At 46.2% G+C, this 21,622-nt stretch overlaps 2 protein-coding genes across 5 annotated transcripts in view; both read left to right on the top strand.

Annotated features, from left to right (window-relative positions):
- The window catches only part of DIXDC1 (DIX domain containing 1), a 309,778-nt gene extending 306,363 nt beyond the window's left edge, over positions 1-3,415 (top strand). For all 4 annotated transcript variants that reach the window (XM_063139351.1, XM_063139350.1, XM_063139352.1 and 1 more), the window contains 3 exons: positions 564-675; positions 856-964; positions 2,528-3,415. In XM_063139351.1, coding sequence (XP_062995421.1) covers positions 564-675; positions 856-964; positions 2,528-2,608 — 302 coding nt within the window. In that variant the 3' untranslated portion in view covers positions 2,609-3,415. The remainder of the gene's footprint in view (positions 1-563; positions 676-855; positions 965-2,527) is intronic.
- A 5,565-nt stretch (positions 3,416-8,980) lies between these two features.
- On the top strand, positions 8,981-21,359 carry DLAT (dihydrolipoamide S-acetyltransferase). Its single transcript, XM_063139591.1, has 14 exons — positions 8,981-9,294; positions 10,980-11,081; positions 11,453-11,577; positions 12,222-12,384; positions 13,229-13,355; positions 13,588-13,772; positions 14,401-14,545; positions 14,643-14,710; positions 15,615-15,716; positions 16,488-16,595; positions 17,258-17,373; positions 18,072-18,234; positions 18,380-18,516; positions 19,536-21,359. Exons 1-14 carry the CDS (start codon positions 9,019-9,021, stop codon positions 19,663-19,665), a joined length of 1,947 nt encoding a protein of 648 aa, XP_062995661.1. The 5' UTR covers positions 8,981-9,018; the 3' UTR covers positions 19,666-21,359.
- The last annotated feature ends 263 nt before the right edge of the window (positions 21,360-21,622 follow it).

Below are 21,622 nucleotides of genomic sequence, written 5' to 3'. Positions count from 1 at the left end.
TCCTTCCTTCCTTCTCTTTCTTTCTTTCTTTCTTTCTTTCTTTCTTTCTTTCTTTCTTTCTTTCTTTCTTCCCTTTCTTTCTTCCTTCCTTCCTTCCTTCCTTCCTTCCTTCCTTCCTTCCTTCCTTCTCTTTCTCTTTCTTTCTTTCTTTCTTTCTTTCTTTCTTTCTTTCTTTCTTTCTTTCTTTCTTTCTTTCTTTCTTCCCTTTCTTTCTTTCTTTCTTCCTTCCTTCCTTCCTTCCTTCCTTCCTTCCTTCCTTCCTTCCTCCCTTCCCATCCCTCCCTCCCTCCTCCCTTCCCTTCCCTTCCCTTCCCTTCCCTCCCTCCCTCCCTCCCTCCCTCCTTCCTTCCTCCCTCCCTCCTTCCTTCCGTCCCTCCCTCCCTCCCTCCTCCTTTCCCTTCCCTTCCCTCCCTCCCTCCCTCCCTCCCTCCTTCCTTCCTTCCTTCCTTCCTTCCTTCCTTCCTTTCTTCCCTTTCTTCCTTCCTTCCTTCCTTCCTTTCTTCCTTCCATCCTTCCTTCCTTCCTTCCTTCCTTCCTTCCTTCCTTCCTTTCTTTTATTGCAGAACTGCCTCATTCTCACAGCACCCCTGCGATGAGCAGCAGTGCCTGCTGCACCAAAGTGCTCTACTTCACGGATCGCTCCCTCACACCTTTCATGGTCAACATACCAAAGAGGTGAGGCCGGCAGCTCAGCGTTGCGCCCCTATTTGGGGGACCTTGTAAGAATGTGCACCTCTGGGATTCTCTCTCCCAGCATGCATTGTGACAGCTGCAGCTGGGTCACAAAAGTCTCATTCCATGCTGCAAGCTAGCCGTGAGGCCGACGCGTCTCTTTTCTGCCTTGTGCATTTGCAGGTTAGGTGAGGTGACCCTGAGGGATTTTAAAGCAGCTATTGATCGGGAAGGAACACACCGGTACCACTTCAAAGCCCTGGATCCAGAATTCGGGACAGTCAAGGAGGAGGTATGTGGTGGTCTCTAGTTAGGGCTTGCTTTCATCTTTGTTTTGTATATGCAGTTACATTATGTCCAGCGGCGTGCATTTGTGGAGGGCTTTTGTGTCCTCTGTGTCCTTGTGCTTGGCTTGTATCTTATGAAGTGGAAGCCCAGGCGCAGAAAGGTCAGTGATGGCATGATGGTTGTGGGGTGGGGAAACTCATACCCTAAAGCGCCCTAATACAACCTGACTATCTAACAGTCACCCTTTGTGGATTCCAGAAAGAAAAGGGAGTTTCCAGACAAACCAGCTACTGAATGGTTTCCCGGCAATAGACAGCCAAAGCGCTGGGATCCCCCCCACCCCCCAATCCCCCCCGGTTTGTCTTAGTTTGTCAAAGATGGTTTTGCCGCAAGGGCAGCACTCTGCTTGGGTTACGTAATTATAACACTTAAGTAAAGTTAGGCTGTCATACTTAGGGCCAAGACCTCCTCACATGTTGCTGCTTCGGCCCTTACAAGGCCCCAGTCACCGCTTAGCGTGCAAAAAAAGGCCTCTGGTGGAAAACCTGTGGAATGCTGCAGATTGTGTGAAAGAATGTTTGCTCTTTGAGAAAGGGAAGAATTCTGGATGTCTGAATTCTTACAGAGAACCCGAGTGAATGTAGTGAATAGAGATAGGGTGGGCTTGTGTCTGGAAGATCTGGGCTCATGTCCCACCCTCAGCCATGCAGTCCGTTTATAAGGCCTTGAGCAAGTCATTGTGTCTCTGGGGCCTCATCTATACCAAGCAGGATATTCCACTATGAAAGTGGTATATAAAAGGCAGGAGCCACACTACTGCTTTAGAGCAGTAGTGAAGTGCACTGCAGGATCTACACTACTGCTTTATAGTGGTACTAAAGTGCACAGACAATTGTTGGGGGCCCATGACACATCTACACCAAGCAGGATAAAACACATGAAAGTGGTATGGAAGCGGTATATGCCATGTGTCAATGGGCCCTAACAGTTGTCAGTGCACTTCAATACTGCTATAAAACAGTAGTGTGGCTCCTGCCTTTTATATACCACTTTCAAAGTGGAATATCCTGCTTGGTGTAGATCAGCTCACAATCAGTAACCCATCCTTAAGGAAAGACATTAATAAATGGTTGTCCCATTGAGCTCCCAATTGACCGTCAACATGAGAACCATATCATCACCATTTTATTTGTATTAGTAGTATTAGCATTAAGTGTTTATATATGCATTTCAAGTATTCCACAAACATTATCTTAGCCCTTGTTACAACAGACTTGTGAATTGGATTACTGTTATTACCCCATCTTTCAGATATAGAGCTAACGCTGAGAAAACAATGGTTTGCCCTAAAGTCACTTGGGGAGACTGTGGGTTGCGGAAAAGCTTCCTAACACTCAGCTTGCACTCTTAGCCACTCTGCTATGCCAGCGTCTGACCACTCAAACCACAGCCTCAGGGAAAAGCCTCAGGGAAAAGCCTCACTCCTGTGTCCTTGGGCTATTTGTCGTAGCATTTGTGGAGACCCTCCCTTTATTGACAAAGGCTTCTCTGTTTGCTTTTCCTGTAGGTTTTCCATGACGACGACATCATACCTGGGTGGGAGGGGAAGATCGTGGCATGGGTGGAGGAGGACCATGGGGAGAACTAATTGGACACCTGAACTCTCTTTACCCTGAAGATCTGCTACCGCCTGCAGCACTTGCCAGAAACTGACCAAAAAGCGTGTGAACTGAGATGCATCTGACCCCAACTGCCAAAATAAAAGAATGGGCTTCTCTGCAAAATGACGGTTTTGACGTTTTGCCACATGCAAGGATGTCTGGCACTTGAGTTCCACGGCCAAAAGTTGTGAAGTTCAAAAGTCCCATATTGTGGGGAACAAACCACCTCTCTTTATTCAGTCGATGTTGGCCTTAATTATGTGTTTTCCCCTCCCTCTCAATCCCTCCGCTGACGGTAATCTAGAGAACTTTCATTGGTGGCATACAGTATTACAAGAAACCTTGCACTTGCGGCTAAAGCTAGATACTGTGACCTCCAGAGACAGGCAGAGCTGTTGCAGCTACATTCTCCGTATCAGGAGCTCTCGCCAACCTATCATTCCAGATGACTCTGTGCTCCACACACTTCCCTGCAGCAAAGTCCTCTCAGTTTTGTCAGCATCAGGAACCAACAGAACCTTCTGGAGAAAGACAAGCAGCTTGGAACATGGTCCAGGTCAAAGATTCTCAACTTGGCAGCATCAGGGCAGGATAGTGGCTTCTGCCTGTCCTGAAAATCTTGAGACTTGGAACAATTTTTGTTTTTGTGTCAGCAAAGAAGGCCACAGAAAGTTCTGCGTCTCTGCTTTTGACCTTTATTTCTCTAGGGTTCTTGTAACAGAACAGTGACCCATCTGTGCATCTGCCCCCCTGGATGCTCTTTGATAAACTGTGTCTCCCCCCCCCGCCCCCAATCAAAACAATAGGGAAGTGTAGGGTCAAGACCCTTAGAGGGCAGATTCTCTATATTTTTCCACAGCTCAGGATTGATTCACAACACAGCTCTTCCCCAACCACTAGCTGAGCTCCTTTCTAGGAAGCCTGTGCTGAGTCCCCCATGGGACTGGGATCACTGGTTGCTATTTGAATATTTATTTGAGGTTGGTGCCTAGGCAGTGGAATCACATCGAACCCTTCACCAGGTACAGTTCATGGGGGTTTATCACAGGACTTCTGATGGGAGAGGGGTGCCTGTGTGAAACCACCTTCAAGGGAGAGCAGAAAGGGGAGAAGGCGCCAGGCGCTGGACCTCTCAGGCCCCTGGTTTAAATCTGCTGCCTATAACCACCCCACTTGCAGTGGCTGGCTTTTTCGCTTCTGCTCGTGGTGGGGGCTCCCTTTCTGATGTTTCATCTGTCTTGTTTGCTTCGAGCAGAATCTGCAGTTTTGCCCAGCACCGCCCAGCACACCCTAAAAGTAGCATGCAAAACTGGCAGTTTCTGCTCGTGGTGAATGAGTCCATCTGTTGTCTTATCCACAGCGGGCACCATGAGCTGGGCAATTGCATGAGCTGGCCCTCAAGTGTATACACAAACTCTCTCTATCTCTCTCCATTGAGGACCTCTAGAGCGGAGCATAATAAAATTTGGGCAGAGGTGGCAGCAGTAAGACACGGTGGAGGGAATGATTTCAGTGTGAGGCTTTTGGAAGAACTTTTGGGGGCATGCCAGCATAATTTCCTGAGATACATTGACTTTCATCCATCTATACAAGCTCAAATCAGTCCCCCTGGCAATCTTATCAGAAGACTGGAGCTATCACGAAGTTAGTGCAGTCAGTACTGAGGGAAGGGCACACCCAGTTTAATTCAAAATGGTCCTTTTTCTTGGATATAGACTCTGGTTTTTTCCAGTTGTGTATCTTCTGCTAGTGCCCCCTTGGCATTGCTGAACTGAAAAGCAGATGGTGTTTGGTAAAGTCGTGACTTTACTTTAGCCACCCCAGATTGCTGCTTCCACCAGCCCAGCTCCATGCTGCTTTGTCGCTCTTCCTTGCATCGCAGCACTGCGCTTTGACGCCGGGGCTGCAAGCCTGCATGTTTTTGAACTCTGAATGAACGTCTGTGTGTCAGCCTGTCTGTGTCTTTTCTCATGTGAGGCTGAAAGTTTGAAGGACAACTTAGCTTTTATCATTTTATAGATTTAAACATTACCTTTTTGTAAACTTGTTCCTGTTTTTTGGAATTATTTTGTATCTGTTTACGTTGTCGTTGTTCAAGGACAGTGTATATTTTTATACCAGTGCAAGTGCTTTTTTCCTGTATATTTCTGCGCGCACATTGTACTGTCTTTTACCCATTTTTCTAGAGGATGCTATTATGTTTTATACAGCATCCTGTTAATGCTGCCCCATATGGCTCCCATAACTAGCTTTATTTTACTATAAAGGTATGACAGGTTCCTAACGGTTTTATATTTTGCCTGCTATTTCTTGTATAGATAGCATTTATGTGGTTTTCGTCTTAACACACCCTGAGTGTACAGAAAGAGCGGCGCTGCCTTTCTAACCTCTGCACTTGTTAAGAGTCTGCACCCGCTGTTAGCATTCAGAGTGCAATCTTTGTTGTTATTTAGAACAGCTCCCAGGATAAACAAAAACATCCTTTCTCTTGTGGGATTATTGGTTTCTCTGTTGCATGAGTTTTAGTCGGTTGCAAAAAGACAGCATGGAATTAATCTTTACTAAAAAAAAAGAAAAGAGAAAGAATTGTCCAGTTTGTTTCAGCAAGAGATGTGCTTTAAGGTCAAACCTTTACCCACTTTTCACAAACGTACATCATTTAAATTGAAGTAATTCTCCTCTGTTGTACAGGCTCATAGCCAGAGGTGGGATGTTTGTAGGAAGAAGGGACAAAGGAAGTCATCTCAGGAATGACTAAAATGTATATGTTTAGCTGCAATCCTGCATGCTCTTTTGCTGTTTGAATCCCATGGACTTTGATGGGATTGATTTATTCTAAGAGTGTGCAGGATTTATGTCCAGATCTTTTAGTATTAAGGCAGAAGTTGCAACTTGCATTTCCATAAGAATAAACCCGTTCCTCCTTGTTGGCATTGTATCCTCTACCTCTGGTTTGACTTTGTTCCTGCAGTAATACCGAGGGTGTATCTACACTGTTATCTTAAAACTGGTTTAATTGCCACTCTTTCTCCCTAGAGAACTACAGGAATGGGCCTAGGCATTTTTAACAATGAATCTTACACATACAAACACACACAAAAAAACTAGTTCCAAGGATTCTTTGGGGGAAGCCCTAACATCGGTTTTAAATCCTATATAGGTTTGTAGTATAGGTGCATTTATTTACCCTCTCGTCATTGTATGGGTAAAGGGAGAGAGGTAAGGCGTAAAATAGGCCATGAATAGTATGAACCATTCAGGGACTCGGAGGCCAAGGATTGTGAAGGGAGGAGGAAGGGAGTTCTCTTAATTTTATCCTTAACTCTTTAAACCTGATTTATACCCAGACATCCTAGTGTTGTTCTGCTTCCTTTTCAAATTCCTGTTCTGGGTTCATTTCCTTGCAGCACGAGCCACGCAAGCTATGTATAAAATACTCTATTTTGCATACAAATGCTGGTTTGCAATCATTCCTATTAAGGTGAAGATTACTCCCAATCTTCCTGCGCACTGGCTAAGAGAGACCTGAAGCTTGTTCGTGTACTGTAAAAGTTGGACATACTTTGGGTTTGTGGACCAGGATTTTAAAGGAAAAGAAAAGAACCTTCAATAAAGAGAGTTTGCAAACCAAGTCTGATTTGTTTCTTTGGGGGCAAAAGTGGAGAGTCTTACTATTATAGGTGCATTTGGGATTGCAGAAATCCTTCCTGCATTTAGACAGACCTGTACAGTGCGTGATGTATTAAGGGGAGAACTTCAGCAGCCTCTGAGGATGCAATAGATAGAGGAGCTGTGAGAAAGGGGGCTTCTATCGTGATTTGAGAGCAAGTGTGAACAGTTTGGCAAAGGGAGGAACCACTTTCCACCTAAATGTATCTGTGCCAATCACCTGCTCCATTCTTTTGCAAGAAATTGTGACATGAAAGGTGCCTACTACATACTGTTAACGATATTGAAGCTACTATCTCAGGCGTGGTTTCGGAAGGTTGCCCTAGAGTGTGAACCTATCTATGCATGCTTAAACGGGGAAAAAAGTTCTACAACTCCCAACACAGCTGGCTTGGAAATGCTGGGGTTGTAGGACTTTTTTCCTGGCCAAATATGCATAGGATTTACGTTTTATTTTGGTATTACTTCTGCAAACCCTCAAGCCTCCTGATACCTTCACTCTTTGGGGAGGATGTTGTTGTTTTGCTTACGTAAGTACTGGTTCACAGAGAATTGAGTTTGCTCTTAGTATCTCTTTTTTATGCTTCATTTTGTATTTCAGCTTTAAAAGGTCTTGGGAGACTTTTAGGCTGCCAAGCAGTCAATAAGAGTTTAATTATCTTTATCAGGCGATACCAGATGGCCCTTCAGGGCTACCAAATGACATCGTGACTCACAAAAGGAGCAACACATTGATTATTTATGCTTAAACAGCGCCTTATAAACAAGCTCTCTGGCCATCAAACGAAATTGATTAAGGGCGCAATCCTATGCCCGGCTTTTTTTGCAATTCTACTAAGCCATGTGATCACTGTAATCCATGCGATAAGTAAGTTTCCTGTGCATTTACTAAGGCTAAGGATGAAATGCAAGTTTGAGTGAAAAATTGGGGGCTGGACAGAGGACCCAACGCATTCCTGTATCATATCTCACATGTTTTTAAATCAATATTGTTTTTATGATTTTGATGCTTTTAAATTTTTATATATTTGTTTTTAATGTTCATTGTTTTTAACTTTTGTAAACCGCCCAGAGAGCTTCGGCTATGGGGTGGTATATAAATGCAATAAAATAAATAAATAAATAGACCTAGAACACCCAGCATTCCCCAACCAGTATGGGATTGCAGCCTAAAACCCACACCCAACATTATTATTGTAGATTTAATTTCTATGTGGCTGAAGCTCTCTGGGCAGATAACAAAAATACACATCACAATATAAATAAAAACCGTAACACAAAACCTCGAACACAAAATTTAAAACAATTTAAAAAGCTGAAACCATCACAATAAGATACTGGACCTAAGAGAAACAACAGGTATAAATGCCCCCATCACATGCCATCAAACAGATTTTTTTTTTATTATGAAATTTTATTTTGTAATAAAATAAAGACAACAAAGAACAACATACATAAAAAATCAAGAACATTAAAGGCACTCACTAATTATAATTATTAGTCTGTAATTGATATGCTTATGGATCATCTACAGTAAAACAGGCTAAGAAGGAGCTCAATACCTAAAGAGTAAAAATATGTAATTTGGATAACCTATAAAAAGGATGGGTGTGAGTGTATGTTATTTGTCTGTGTGTGTATTAAAAAAAAATATAGGCCAGTACACTTGGTTCCAATTTGATAAAAAGTTTGAAGAGATTTTAGGACGTAGGAACATAAGAACAGCTTCTTCTTCATGGTCTCTGTGCATCACACATGTGGGCACTGCAGAGCCCACATGACAGGTGTGAATGCACAGGTGACCACACGAAGAACTACAGTTACAGGTAAGCACTACCTGTCTTTCCCCAGCAACTGGTGCATATAGGCTTACTGCCTCTGATACTCGATTTTAAAAATCGAAGCCAACAATATCATTAATTTTTTATTTAAAGCATTTTTATAGCACCGCCTCACCATTTCTGGCATCGAGGCGCTTTACAATAACATACAAAACAATTCCATTAAAACCCTCAACCCACATTTAGACAATTCCATTAAAACCCTCACCCTCAAACCATTAAAAGCCCTCAACCCCAATTTAAACCACCCCCCTCCCCAGACTCTTGTGAAAACAAAAACGTTTTTGTGAACCGCCCAGAGAGCTTTTTGTGAACCGCCCAGAGAGCTTCGGCTATTGGGCGGTATAAAAATGTAATAAATAAATAAATAAATAACAAAGGCGTTTGAAGCAATTGGGAGTGGGAGCCTGTCTAGTCTCCAGTGGCACATTATTCCATAACCATGATGCTGATGATAATAATAATAATATTAATAATCATAATAATCGTAACAGCCATCAAATCCTACTGCTCAAAAAAGAAAAAGCGGCAGGAGCCCAGGAACGCCCAGTCCCCAGCCCCTGTGAGTGGCTCAGCCGGATGCGCGCGCAGCCCGCTCGCTCTGGGCGAGGTCGCCTTAGGTCTTCGCGGCCGCCCCGCCCCGCCCTGCGCTTGGCGGCTGCCTTTTGCGACACCGTCGCGCGCCCCCGGCCCGTTCGTCTGTGCCTTACGGCGCTGCCCGCTCTGGGGAGGAGGGAGGTCACCGCTCGCGTCGTCCCGCTCGGCGCCTGACGGGGAGCGGAGAGCCGGAGCCGGAGCCGGAGGCGACGACAAGCGGCCGGCGGGGCCTCCTCCTCCTCCTCCTCCTCTTCCTCCTCCTCGACTGAGGGAGGCGCGGCGCGAGCGGGATGTGGCGCGTGCTGGCGCGGCGCGTGGCCCAGCAGTGCGCGGCCCCGCGGAAGGGCGCGCGCCTGGACGGGCAGCCGCTGCGGGGGCGCTCGTGGGGCGGCACCGGCAGCGCCTCCGCCGCCGCCTCCGCCCTCGCCGCCTCCTCCGCCTCCTCCTCCTCCTGGGGGCGCCGCGGAGGGGAAGCGCTGCTGCTCCGGCACCAGGCCCGGAGGGAGGCCTGGCCCCGCACCGCCCCCGCCCGGCACTGGTGCAGCAGGCACCCGCCCCACCAGAAGGTGAGGAGGGGGCAGGGACCACGCCCACGCAGGACACGGGGGGGGGCTCCCGGGCACCCGGCGTACAGTGACTCCCCAACACCTACGTGGGGTGACCAGGGTAACGTGACCCCGCTGACACCTTTACAGCATGATCAGGAGCCCCCTCCCCCCCAACACCTGTGCAGGGTGACTGAGAGCGCCCCTGACACCTACGCAGGGTGACCAAGACATACACACACACACCCCGGCACCTGTGCTGGATGACTGGGAGCGCCCCCCCAACACCTGTGTGGGGTGACTGGGAGCCTCCCCTGACACCTATGCAGGGTGACCAAGACATACACACACACCCAGCACCTGTGCTGGATGACTGGGAGCCCCCCCAACACCTGTGCGGGATGACTGAGAGGCCCCCCAACAGTTGTGCGGGATGACTGGGAGCCCCTCCCCCCAACACCTGTGCTAGGTGACTGGAGCACCCCTGACACCTATGCAGGGTGACCAAGACCTCCCCCCCCGATACCTGTGCAGGATGACTGGGAACCCCCCTGACTCCTTTACATCATAATAGGGAGCCCCCTCACCTGACACCTGTGCGGGATGACTGGGAGCCCCCCCTTGACACTTCCTCAGAGTGACCGCTGCTCCTGGCACCTGCACCAGGCAGCTGGGAACCCCACCCCCTCCCAACACCTATGCATGGTGACCAAGAACCCCTTAAAGGTATTGGGGGGCTTCTGGTTGCCAAGTGTAGATGGTGGGGGGCTCCTGGTCACCGTGTGAAGGTAATGGGAGCACACTCACATACAGAGAGGATTATTCGTATATATTGAAGTTGTTTGCATTGATTGTTTATCGTATTTTCCCATCAGCTACCCCATAAGTGCTGCTTAGAGTGGGGGGGGAATCTCCTCTGGATCTCATCCCTCCTGGCTTCCAGTTTCGACTCTGAGCAGGTGTTACTCATGTGAAGATGAACTCCACATACTGAAGGAACATAGGAAGCTGCCTGATAGTGAGTCAGACCCTTGGTCCCTCTAGCCCAGTATTGTTGGCACCGACTGGCCAAAATGGAGAAGCCAAGGATTGAATTGGGGACTTTCTGTATGCAAGCAAGTGCTCTACCACTCAGCTACGGCCCCCGGCCCCAACATCGGATTTGCAAAATGCATAGCCGTCTGGGATGGGGATGGTGGTCAACGTGCCAGATGTCAGGGAGAGGAACAGCAGTCCCTTTCAGCATGCGGTGCCCACCTTCACATGAGTAACGCATGGAGAGGCTAGTGCCTCTCAGTCTGAACTACAGAGAAGTCCCCACACATGGAGAAAGAAAGGTTTTCAGGTCAGTAAGCAGTCTTTCCAGATAGGTTTGAGTTCTGGCCTCTCTTTTTCGATCCTGAAGCTCCCTGGCAAGAGGGCATCTTGCCTCTTTTTGGGTACGGGGGAACAGTCTTGAGCACTTCATGACTTCTGTTCAGGCTATTTCTTATCTGTCACCAGACAGCCTATATCCACGGCCTTGCTTATAGGACCCTCTTTCTTGCAGTGTCTTGTACCTAGCACTTTTTGAAAGGTTTTTGCTGTCACTTGTAATCCTCTAATGATTGTGTAGGGATGCCATCTTCCCTGTTGACAAAACCCTCTTAAGTCAGTCTGTGCTCAGGATGGAAAGTTGCTCTTCGTAACAACCTGTTCCGTTGTAGGTGCCTTTGCCTGCTCTCTCCCCTACGATGCAGATGGGGACTATCGCACGCTGGGAGAAGAAAGAAGGGGATAAGATCAGCGAGGGGGATCTGATTGCAGAGGTATCTTGAAAGTGGCATAATCTGCTCGTCAGTAGCCTTACAGACTAATTGGCTGGGTAGGCCTGCTCCAGATGTGGTCCCAGATCACCTCCTCTGGGGCAAAAGGGTGTCGCTAATGCCACGTTTGTTTGATAATTTCTGAACAAGCTTTCAGAATAGACTATAGGAACATCCTGCAAGGATGTCAGTCTCCTGCATCCATAAATACTTTCTCCCAGCCAGCTGTGGAAGAAGGGGAGTTGGGAGTTGAATCATGGAGGGTTTTTCTCTCTCTGATGGCCATCATCACTAACATGACATTGATGAGATGTAGTCCAAGTACATTGCATATTTCTTTGCTGTAACATTGCTCTGTGTGTGTATGTATGAAGGTGGAGACGGACAAAGCGACTGTGGGGTTTGAGAGCTCGGAGGAATGTTACCTGGCCAAGATTCTGGTGCCGGAAGGAACACGGGATGTTCCCATAGGAGCCATAATATGCATCACTGTGGACAAGTGAGTTGTGTTGGGAGCATCTTTGTAGAATTGTCTTGTTTGCTGCCATTTGCTTTAGTCTCCTTCCCAGCCCCCTGCCTCACCTTTGCCAAACGATTCCATTTTCTAGAATAGCCTCCTGCAGCACCTCTCTATCAAGCCATCGTTCTCTCCTTTCAGATTAAACACCTCTTCCAAACCCCGTTCAGCGCTAAAACCGTTCTGGGACCCCTTGCATTACCTTGCATTGGTTAGTTCTCTCCCCAGTGCTAAAAACGCTGAAACAAGAGATATAAACTGTGGATCCTATCTGGAAGCCCTTTCTCCAACGCCTTCAGATGTGTGGAGGAGGATTGCCATTATGCAGTGGTCTGAAGGAAGCGCTCTGCACACGAGCAGAGGCACTCTTACGTTCCACGTTAACGTTCCAATGCAATGAAACGTCTTCTAGCGCTGGACACGGACTCGGACTAAGCCACGCGTCGCCTTTTTCAAGCCCAGCCCCCTGCCCTTGATCCCGTACATCTCCTCTGTGCTCTACACCGCTGTACACTTGAGCGTCTTGCTGGTGCATTGCGATGTTAGCGTGGATGCGGGGGGCCCTTACACCTTTAGGCATGTTGTCTCTTTGTACTGGCTCAAGGCTCCTTCCTGCCTTCTCCTAGGCCTGAGCTTATTGATGCCTTTAAGAATTACGTTTTGGATTCTACAGCAACTGCCCCACCAGCCTCAGTGCCTCCTCCTCCTCCACCAGCAGCAGCTCCCACCCCACCAGCAGCACCAGCCTCTGCTCAGGCTCCAGGTAGCTCCTATCCTCCTCATATGCAGGTATGGTACAATCTTATTTTTTTATTATTATCATTATTTTATAATTATTATTATTTCTCACTCATGGCTGTTTTTCTAGGGTTAGGACACGACAGGCTTTGTCAGGTCATGCTGTCTTTTGCAGATTCAAGAATTTCCTGACAATTGAGCATGTTTTAATTATGGCCAGTTTCTGGATGATGATGTTGCGGCTGTAGCTTGGTAGGCCCAGTTTCTGAAGGGTTTTCGTATAGTTTTTTTTTAATGTGATGCCGGTGACTGAGGTGACTAACGGAATTATTATTATTATTCCCATCCCCTCTCTGTGTTTGTACCCTCTGTAGTTTATTTTTCTTTGCCTTCTGGTTTTACACCTATTTCTGTGCTGCAGAATCAATCAATGCAAGCCATGAGCGTCATTTGTTCTAGCAGCAGGAGCGCAAGTGTCCCGTTTTAATTGGTTGTAAAGAGCTGTGGAATGAAAAGGTTCTGCCCTTGAGCAATTGGCAAGCGAGGATGCGTGGGGAAACTAGGACTAGCAACTGGATGACTTTGCTCCTTGCTGATAGAACACACGCCAGTATTTGGCTGTGCTGATGAGAGGGTGAGGAAGGTTCTTTGACTCCCATTCGTGTGGGTAGGAATGCCTTCTGCCTCGTTTCCTAAAGTGGTGGTAGAGGAGGGTGGGGAGGAATTGACCTTTTTTAATGTCTGTGCTGTAATTATGCCCTCGGTTCCTCTCTTTTAAGTCAAGACTTATATAAGGAAGGTAAATCAGAGCTGTAGCAGTACTGTTTTGGGGGTTGTCGCTGCTGGATTTCAAGAAATGTAGTAACGAAGGGTGTTGCACTCTCCGATTCCCTAGATTGTTCTCCCTGCCCTCTCACCTACGATGACGATGGGCACAGTTCAGAGATGGGAAAAAAAGGTTGGTGAGAAGCTGAGCGAAGGAGACTTGTTGGCAGAAATTGAGACGGACAAAGCTACGATAGGTGAGAAGGTTCTAAATCCAGATGCGTAAACGTTTGGGGGATGCTTGGCCGTTGGCATTCCATGGAGAGTAGGTAATCTGGACAAGACTCCCCCCCCCTTTTTATAGCAATGGATGGTACTGCAGAAGCCCAAAACTCCTTAAATGTGTGTGGTAGGATTGCGATGTCTCCCAACATTGATCTCAGTAGTTCCCTTTCCCCCAAACAGTTTCTCTCTCTCTCTCCTCTTAAGGCTTTGAAGTGCAAGAAGAAGGTTACTTGGCAAAAATCCTGGTGCCAGAAGGTACGAGAGATGTCCCCTTAGGAGCCCCACTCTGTATCATCGTGGAGAAGGAAGCTGACATCCCTGCGTTTGCAGACTACAGAGATGCTGGAGTGGCAGATATCAAGCCTCCAATGCCACCTCCATCTAGTCCTGTATGTACGGCCTTGGGAGTATATCTGAAGGGAAAGAGAAGCGTTGGGGACCCTCAACTGTGGCCACCTTGAGCTCAGACTCTTTAGGCTTCACCTATACAGGACGATCTCTCTGTTGCAAATGGCCTCCCTACGTTATTCCTCATATGGGAGATGCAGGGTTGTTTCTGCAACCTGCTCACCTCTACAATGTCTCCTTTCAAATAATTGCAAGGAACTACAAGTTATTTAAGAGGGAAACCATTTCTAATAGGCTGATTTGACTGCCTGCTAGATCTTGTGCTTGGGAGGCCTTTTCTGACGTATTAACACTGTTTAGCCCATTTCCTGACAAACGGGTTAATTCTGTTCTATAAAATCATTTCTATCATATCTTGTGCCTCTTCCAAGTATGATGGATTACGTGGCCAGCTCCCATTAGGGCCTGCAGTCTTGGGCCATGCCATTGCTAGCATAATTTTGCTTTGTATTGTACCTGGAGGGAGGGTCCACCCTGTGCCCCTTGCCCCGCACGCATCCGTCTGTACTGTAGAGCCAGGCATGGGATGGGTGGGAGCACTTGGGGAATTCTCAAAAGCATCCATGAACCAGCATCTAGCGAGCCACTCTTACTAACCTTCCTCTCAAGATTCCAGTGGCAGCTTCTCCTTCCTCTCCATCCCGGCCTGCAGCTCCTTCAGCCAAGAGCCCTGCACATAAAGGGAGGGTAATAGTCAGCCCCCTGGCAAAGAAACTGGCAGCAGAGAAAGGAATTGATATTTCACAGGTGAAAGGTGAGTGACTGTTCACAGTGAACTTTCGACATTCCACCCCAATTCACTCGGTTAGCTCTTACGTGAAGCATTTTCTCTTTTGGTTTGTCTCCTTCAGGTACAGGACCAGATGGACGGATAACAAAGAAAGACATTGACTCATTTGTGCCATTGAAGGTTGCCCCGGTGAGTAGTGTGCAGACCTGCGACATCCTGTTACTTCTGCCTTGGCTGCCTTGAGGTTATGTACTCATTTGATGAACCTAAACGCTTACTGAAGGATATCTCCAAAATATTCTCTGAGCCCAGACCTGACTTTAGTGTCCGTGTGAGAAAATGCATTTGAGGGTGTTCCAAATGCCTGTCTTTCAACGTCAGGTAGCCCAACAATTTCAGCGATATTGAGCCCTGGAGCCTTTGTTCCAGAACTCCAGAACTGGTTGCACTTCCTGTGCCAATCTGACATCCTTTTAGAAGTCCTTCACCAATAACATGATGTGAATAGAGCCCTTCATCTGTCTTTCTAAATGTAGCTATGTGGAGTTACGTGCTGATATATCCTTGCAAGGATTTGCGTACCACCACTGCTGCATATGCATTTTTATAAGAGCACTGTGGGTGCAAATGTAAATAGCTGTTTCTACAGGCCAAGATCTGGGTAGGGCAAATCAAATCAATATGCAAATCATGCCTCTTCACCATCACAGCCTTTTAATCTACCTTTTTGTCTTCTGTTTGTATTGGCTTTCAAACCTCTAAACTTCCCTTGCCTTTTTAATCCTACCTTACCAACTGCACCAAGCTCTTCCTGATGAAAATTTTAAGACACATAAATGGGCTGTAAGTTTGTTTAACTGAGTTAACATCAGATTTGGACACAGGGGTTCTGCACGCTGTAAAAAATAAGACCGTGAGAAGGTAGCAACATCTCAGAGCTGTTGTCTTTTTCAATGTGGGACAATGGCAGCACTTTAAAACTCGCCCGTTGGAATAACCTGAAGGATAATGAGCTCTTCCTCCACGCTCTCCTTTGGCTCTTGTCTTCACAGTCCTCGTAACTAACCCCCCCTCAACCCTTTTCTACATATAGCCCCGGGCAGCAGAAGCAGCAGCACCTCCGCCTATACCAGCTGCCACCGCAGCCCTCCCCACGGGCGTCTTTACAGATACTCCAATCAGCAATATTCGAAAGGTAAGGCATCATCACCTTTCCCACTTTAGAGAGGCGGCTAGTAGGCAATAACTCTTACTTAGAATCATTAAAATGTAAGGGCCTGAGCTGAAGGATTTGTGGACCCCACCTCTTCCGTGGTTGCTGAGGGCAGGGGGTGCTGTTAAAAGGCTAATGTGAGCAAAGGGAGGCGGGTGTTCCTAGGCTTTTTTTCTCCAGTTGAGGGCAAGGATGAAGGGATTAGTGCAAAGGCTTTGCAGGAATAGTGAATCATAGAATAGCGGAGTTGGAAGGGGTCTACAAGGCCATCGAGTCCAACCCCCTGCTCAATGCAGGAATCCACCCTAAAGCATCCCCGACAGATACTTGTCCAGCTGCCTCTAGTGTGGGAGAGCCCACAACCTCCCTAGGTAACTGGTTCCATTGTCGCACTGCTCTAACAGTCAGGAGGTTTTTCCTGATGTCCAGCTGGAATCTGGCTTCCTTTAACTTGAGCCCGTTATTCCGTGTGTCAAATCGAAAAGAGATCCTGGCCCTCCTCTGTGTGACACCCTTTTAAGTATTTGAAGAGTACTGGAAGAGTATTTGAACCTTTTAAGTATTTGAAGGGTCATGCGTAGGAATTTAAAGGAAGTGAGAAAGGCAGCACTTGACTGAAAGTTGGAGGGGACAGCTTTTGTGTGGTGCCTTTTTTTTTAAAGGCTTCATTGAAGGTCATCTAACTTTAGCTTGACACTCCCTTAGCAGTATACGTTGAGTCTTAACCCCTTGTCCTGGTGTTCCTACATGCAGGTGATCGCCCAGCGTTTGATGCAGTCTAAGCAAACGATACCTCACTACTATCTCTCTGTCGATGTAGACATGGGAGAAATTCTGGTGCTAAGAAAAGAACTCAACCAGGTAACACGATGTGTGCAGGAAGATTGTGGGTAGTGAATAAACAATATTGCGGCCCTCCTATGTCACAGAGGGCTGCTTCTTTTGTCTCATTTATTTGAATTTAGAGGCATACGCAAACTATGTACCTTGCCTGCTACCCGTGGATACTCCAGCAGTGTAAAAGTTCACATCTGTCCCTCGAGTTCCCCACAGCTTTGCATTCCCAACCAAGATCACAGAGATCAGAGGCTGTAAAGGAAAGATGACTTAATTCAGGGGCAATTCTGTGGAATGGGTTTCACTCCCTTGAGAGAGCTGACATAATTAGGACAGTAGCAAAGGGGGAGTAGCACAGTACTCTTGGAATTAAACCCTCCTCTTAAATTAGGGTGAAAAATGGAGCTTTCTTAGGCAGGTGTTGGTGGGTTCAGCTTGGAAATTTAGGAGGCGGCGTGGAGACCATTTTCTGAATTGAGTGCAGTAGCTTTCCCAGTCTGGTTGGCTTGGGCTATATTAGAAAAGACGTTCTGCCTACTCTTAGTTGTGTTGTTTCCTAACAAGGCGCATGCTTCTGGGATGGCAGTTCTCCTCAGTTGTCGTAATTATTTGGGAAACAAGGTTGTATGGATCAGGCCTTCTGTGGTGACTGGCAAGCATTTCTCTCCTTGGTCTTGTCTTTGCAGGAGATGCCGCAGAACACTAAGCTTTCTGTCAACGACTTCATTATTAAGGCTTCAGCTCTGGCGTGTTTGAAGGTTCCAGAAGCAAATTCCTCTTGGTTGGACACAGTCATTAGGCAGTAAGTGTGCAGTTGTGAAGTAGCCAGTAAAGTTCTTCGCAACAAACAGTTGCATCTGAGAGCGTGCTGGAGTTCCTGGCAGAAATGGGAGTTGCAGTAATATAGAACATACGGGGTTACGGTTTTAACACCTTTTTTTTTGGGATGGAGCTAAATTAAATGAGGTCAGGAGTGGGAGGTTGGCTTATTGTAGAAGGCAGTCACAATTAGATGGTAAGAGATTTGATTTGATTTATTACATTTACAGTATATACCGCCCCATAGCCAAAGCTCTCTGGGCGGTTTACATAAGTTAAAAACAGTGAACGTTAAAAAGTATACAAAATTAAAAAACATAAACAGTATAAAAAACAACGGTATCCATTGCTTTTCTATATTTAAATCTGAATTTGTTTTGAATCTTTCTTGGCTCATCAATTCCCTGCCTCTGGAGGTCAGGCAGGCTCCAACCTTGTACTCCTTTCGGCGCCTCCTGAAAACATCTTTATTCCAAGAAGCCTTTCCTTAATATGCAGCCTTGAATCTCTGTTTTTGTTCCTTTTAAATTTTGTCTTACCGGTTTTATTCTGTTTTTATTTTCATTTTATCTTGTACACCGCTCCGAAATTTTTCAATGGGGAGCGGTATATAAATGTTCTAAATAAATAAATAATAAATCATGTAGACGACCCTGCTGTGCCCCCCTTTCTGTCTTCCAGGAATCACGTAGTCGATGTGAGTGTTGCAGTCAGTACCCCAGCAGGGCTTATAACCCCAATTGTATTTAATGCACACGTAAAGGGATTGGCTTCCATTAACAACGATGTTGTGACATTGGCAACCAAAGCACGCGAAGGCAAACTGCAGCCGCATGAATTTCAGGTGAGGAGCTTGGAGCAGAAGTGGCTCCTGAAACGGTGACTGTTTTCCTGCATTTTCACAGAGACAAGAGAAATGTTCTTCAGCTAATGTGCCGTGCGCAGTGATTTGTACAGCAGCCTTAACGTCTGTATGTGTTTCTTTACAGGGAGGAACTTTTACAGTGTCAAATTTAGGAATGTATGGCATTAAGAATTTCTCTGCGATCATCAATCCGCCACAGGCTTGTATTTTGGCAGTTGGTGGTTCTGAGAAAAGGCTTGTCCCAGCGGATAATGAAAAGGGGTGAGTAAGTGGGCTTGTTCCTCAATAGCTCCTTTAAGAGGTAACACGAAAGGCAGCCTCCTGTAACATAGTGCCCTCCAGATGTTTTGGACAATAACTCCTGACCATTGAATCCCAAACATCTGGAGGGTACCAGGTTGGGAAAGGCTGGCAGAAGGGAATCCCATCTGGAGATAACGAACAGTAGCTCTGGTTGATTACACTTAAAAGAAATTATCTCCTCCTTTAGGATAACCAGAAAAGTAGTTTGAAGCATTGATGCTTAAATATGTAACTAATGCAGAGGTGGGCAGGCTTTAGACTTCCTGGATCTACTTTTATTTTTTATAAGAACTCCCAAGTTCCCTGCATGGGAAGGGCCGTAGCTCCGTGGTACAGTCCCTGCTTTGCAGGTCCACATATGGCTGGGGAAGACCCCGTCTGGAACCCTGCGCTTAGATCAGCCTTCTTCATTGTGGAGCTCTTCCGTTGTGTTGGGCTTCAACTCCCAGCTGCCCCAGCCAGCATAGCCGATGGTCAGGAATGCTGGGAGTTGTAGTCCAAAATATCTGGAGGAAACCAGGAAAGGGAAGGCTGCTGTAGATGGTCTGAATTGGTATTATGAAGTTTCCTATGTTCATTCCAACCTGGGCCAAGGGTTTTGGGCCAGCAGCACCCAGGGCGATCCCGGCCCAAAACATTTCCCTGCATAAATCAAAGCATGAATGGTGTGCTTCCCCTTCCTTTACCCTGGTTTATTGCTAACACTTAAAAAGACAACACCTTCTTCACATTCAGGTACTATTGATCTGCCCGAATGCGAAGCAGGTCATTTCACCCTGCCGTGTGATCAGGCCAGCCCGGACTCAATGGGAGCAGACATAGCATTGACTCATACATTTTTAGGACCAGCATTGAGCAGGGGGGATGGACTAGGTGATCTCTGAGGTTCGTTGCCACTCTGTGATTCCATGATATGTTACTTCCACTGATTAATTTGCAAGAGGGTTAAGCATTTGGGATGGTTTCTCTCTCCCCAGGTTCGATGTCGCCAGTGTGATGTCTGTTACGCTTAGCTGTGACCACCGCGTTGTGGACGGAGCAGTTGGAGCGCAGTGGCTTGCCGAGTTCAAAAGGTTCCTTGAGAAGCCGGCCACCATGCTGCTATAATCTCTCGGGGCCACCAGGACTTTCTTAGGTCACATCACTTCATTCTACAGAAGCTATTTATATATTTAGAGTTTAGACTCTTAAGACAAATGTTCCTTTCTTTATTTTTTAAAAAATATATATCTAAAAATATATATATATGTATACAGTTGCTGGTAATTTATATTACCCATTGTACAGATTTAAATGGTTTGCAAGAGGCTTCCTGGAGCCAAGTACAGCTATACTGTATTTTATACAGTGAACGGATGTGCAAACTTTCCCCCCCTCTAAATAGTCCAAAGTCTTTTAAAATCATGTGGCAGCGCTCATGTTTCTGAGTAAGGGGACACAGACCCACCCAGCAAAATGAATAACTCCTTCTGTGTTGTCAGAAACCAGGGAGCCAGACTGTAAAAGCAAAGGGAAAAAAAAACGGCGTATCTAATGGCTGAAATCTCCAGTCCAGCACAGAAAGTGAAGCTGTTTCTGTGTTCTGTTCTCCTGTCCTTTAGATTAGCAGGCTGTCGTGAGGGATAGTATAGAACAGGCTTCCTAACAGTTCACCTTTCAGCTTATTTTCTTAATTCAGTTATTCAGACTTTTAGCCACAGGAACCCTTTTAAAGCACTTTAATGCAAAAGGGAAGCGTCAGTCAAACAACCAAAATTATACGTCAAAATTGCATTTTGAAATACTTCCTAACGAAATGCCCCTTAAGTGAATTTTCATGACTTCACCATATTATTTTTCTTTTTGCATTAAATCTTTCATGCTTAAGAAACTGCTTTCCTCTACTTTAGTGGATGCTGCTTCACTCCAGGCAGGAGTCATTATTCAGGGAACTGCTGAAGTTCTGTACAAACTTAAACATATAAAACATTGTGGCCTCATTATCTGAACTCCATCATTAGGGTCTCTCCCCCTAACAGTCTGACCTAGGAAGCTCTAGGAGGTTTTGAGACTAGGTGCAATCCAACTGGTACTTGTCCTCCCATTGAAGTGAATATGAGGTCACAGTCTTCCTTCATTTAAACAAGTGTTGTGTAGAAAAGAAGGCCCTGGTGAATTGTGACCACTGGCCCTAATCAAAAGTAAGTTAGTTGTGCTTTACTATCCCACTGAAATGAATAGGACAAGCTGGCCGTGAATCCTGTTTATTTCAAAGTAGGCACAGCTACCTTTTTCTGGAACAGGACCACTGATACTTTGCTGTCTTGCCCAACCCAGAATTTCTTCAGTCCTGTAAATAGTGTAAAAACATTAAATTGCTTGAAATGGGATTTTGTTTGAAATGGTGGCCCAACACATTTAGGGATTGTGTCAGTAATGAGGATAGACTAGTAGAAAACACTCCCCTGTTTGCTTTCTGAAGGAGATTTTAATTTAAAAAGGAGGATCATGTAATTGCTAAGTGACGTGACCTGGAGAGCCAAGTAGGCAGTTAAATATGTCCCAGATGATTCTGTACCATATGCATTGCATTAAGTATTGTCTCTTGTAAAGTCGTGCTACCAAATCCACTAAAGATAATACTCAAGATTATACTGTGGAAATTAAATATTTTTCTGAGACCTAACAAATGTGTTTTTGATTTGGTTGCAGTTATGCCTAAAAAGCTTACCATTTTGGTAAGAAGCAACTTGCACTTAAATGTCCTGAGTTCTAGACCGGTTCGTTAAGCCGGTTGTGTTCCATTAAATGTTTGAAATTTATTAGACTGCTTTTCCTTGTCGCTGGTGCTTTTTCTTAGCGGAGGGGTGTGAGGAGCTGACCCCCCACTGCTGCTACCCTATCTGAACCAACGAAGCACGAATCTAACCTTGTCCTCTCAAGGGGTTGGGGAGAGATCTGTCACGTGCGCGCTGGATGGCCACTAACTCCGTAGCTGCTCTGAATGTTTTCCAGCTAGTTTTAGCATCCGTTGACTAAAGCTTTGTAATAATCCAAAACCTGAGTGAGCTTTTCGCAAGGAACC

Source organism: Elgaria multicarinata, chromosome 12, assembly GCF_023053635.1.
Source record: "Elgaria multicarinata webbii isolate HBS135686 ecotype San Diego chromosome 12, rElgMul1.1.pri, whole genome shotgun sequence".
NCBI classification, from domain to species: domain Eukaryota; kingdom Metazoa; phylum Chordata; class Lepidosauria; order Squamata; family Anguidae; genus Elgaria; species Elgaria multicarinata.
Note: the sequence above shows the minus strand (reverse complement) of the source record. Positions and strands in the feature narration are given on the sequence as shown.

What these genes read in the sequence shown, in the direction of transcription:
- DLAT (XM_063139591.1), top strand. Translation starts at nt 9,019, where the DNA reads ATGTGGCGCGTGCTGGCGCGGCGCGTGGCCCAGCAGTGCGCGGCCCCG. An exon ending in GACGGACAAAGCTACGATAG is followed by an intron (nt 13,356 to 13,587) that starts GTGAGAAGGTTC and finishes TCTCCTCTTAAG; the next exon opens with GCTTTGAAGTGCAAGAAGAA. An exon ending in CCAGCGGATAATGAAAAGGG is followed by an intron (nt 18,517 to 19,535) that starts GTGAGTAAGTGG and finishes CTCTCTCCCCAG; the next exon opens with GTTCGATGTCGCCAGTGTGA.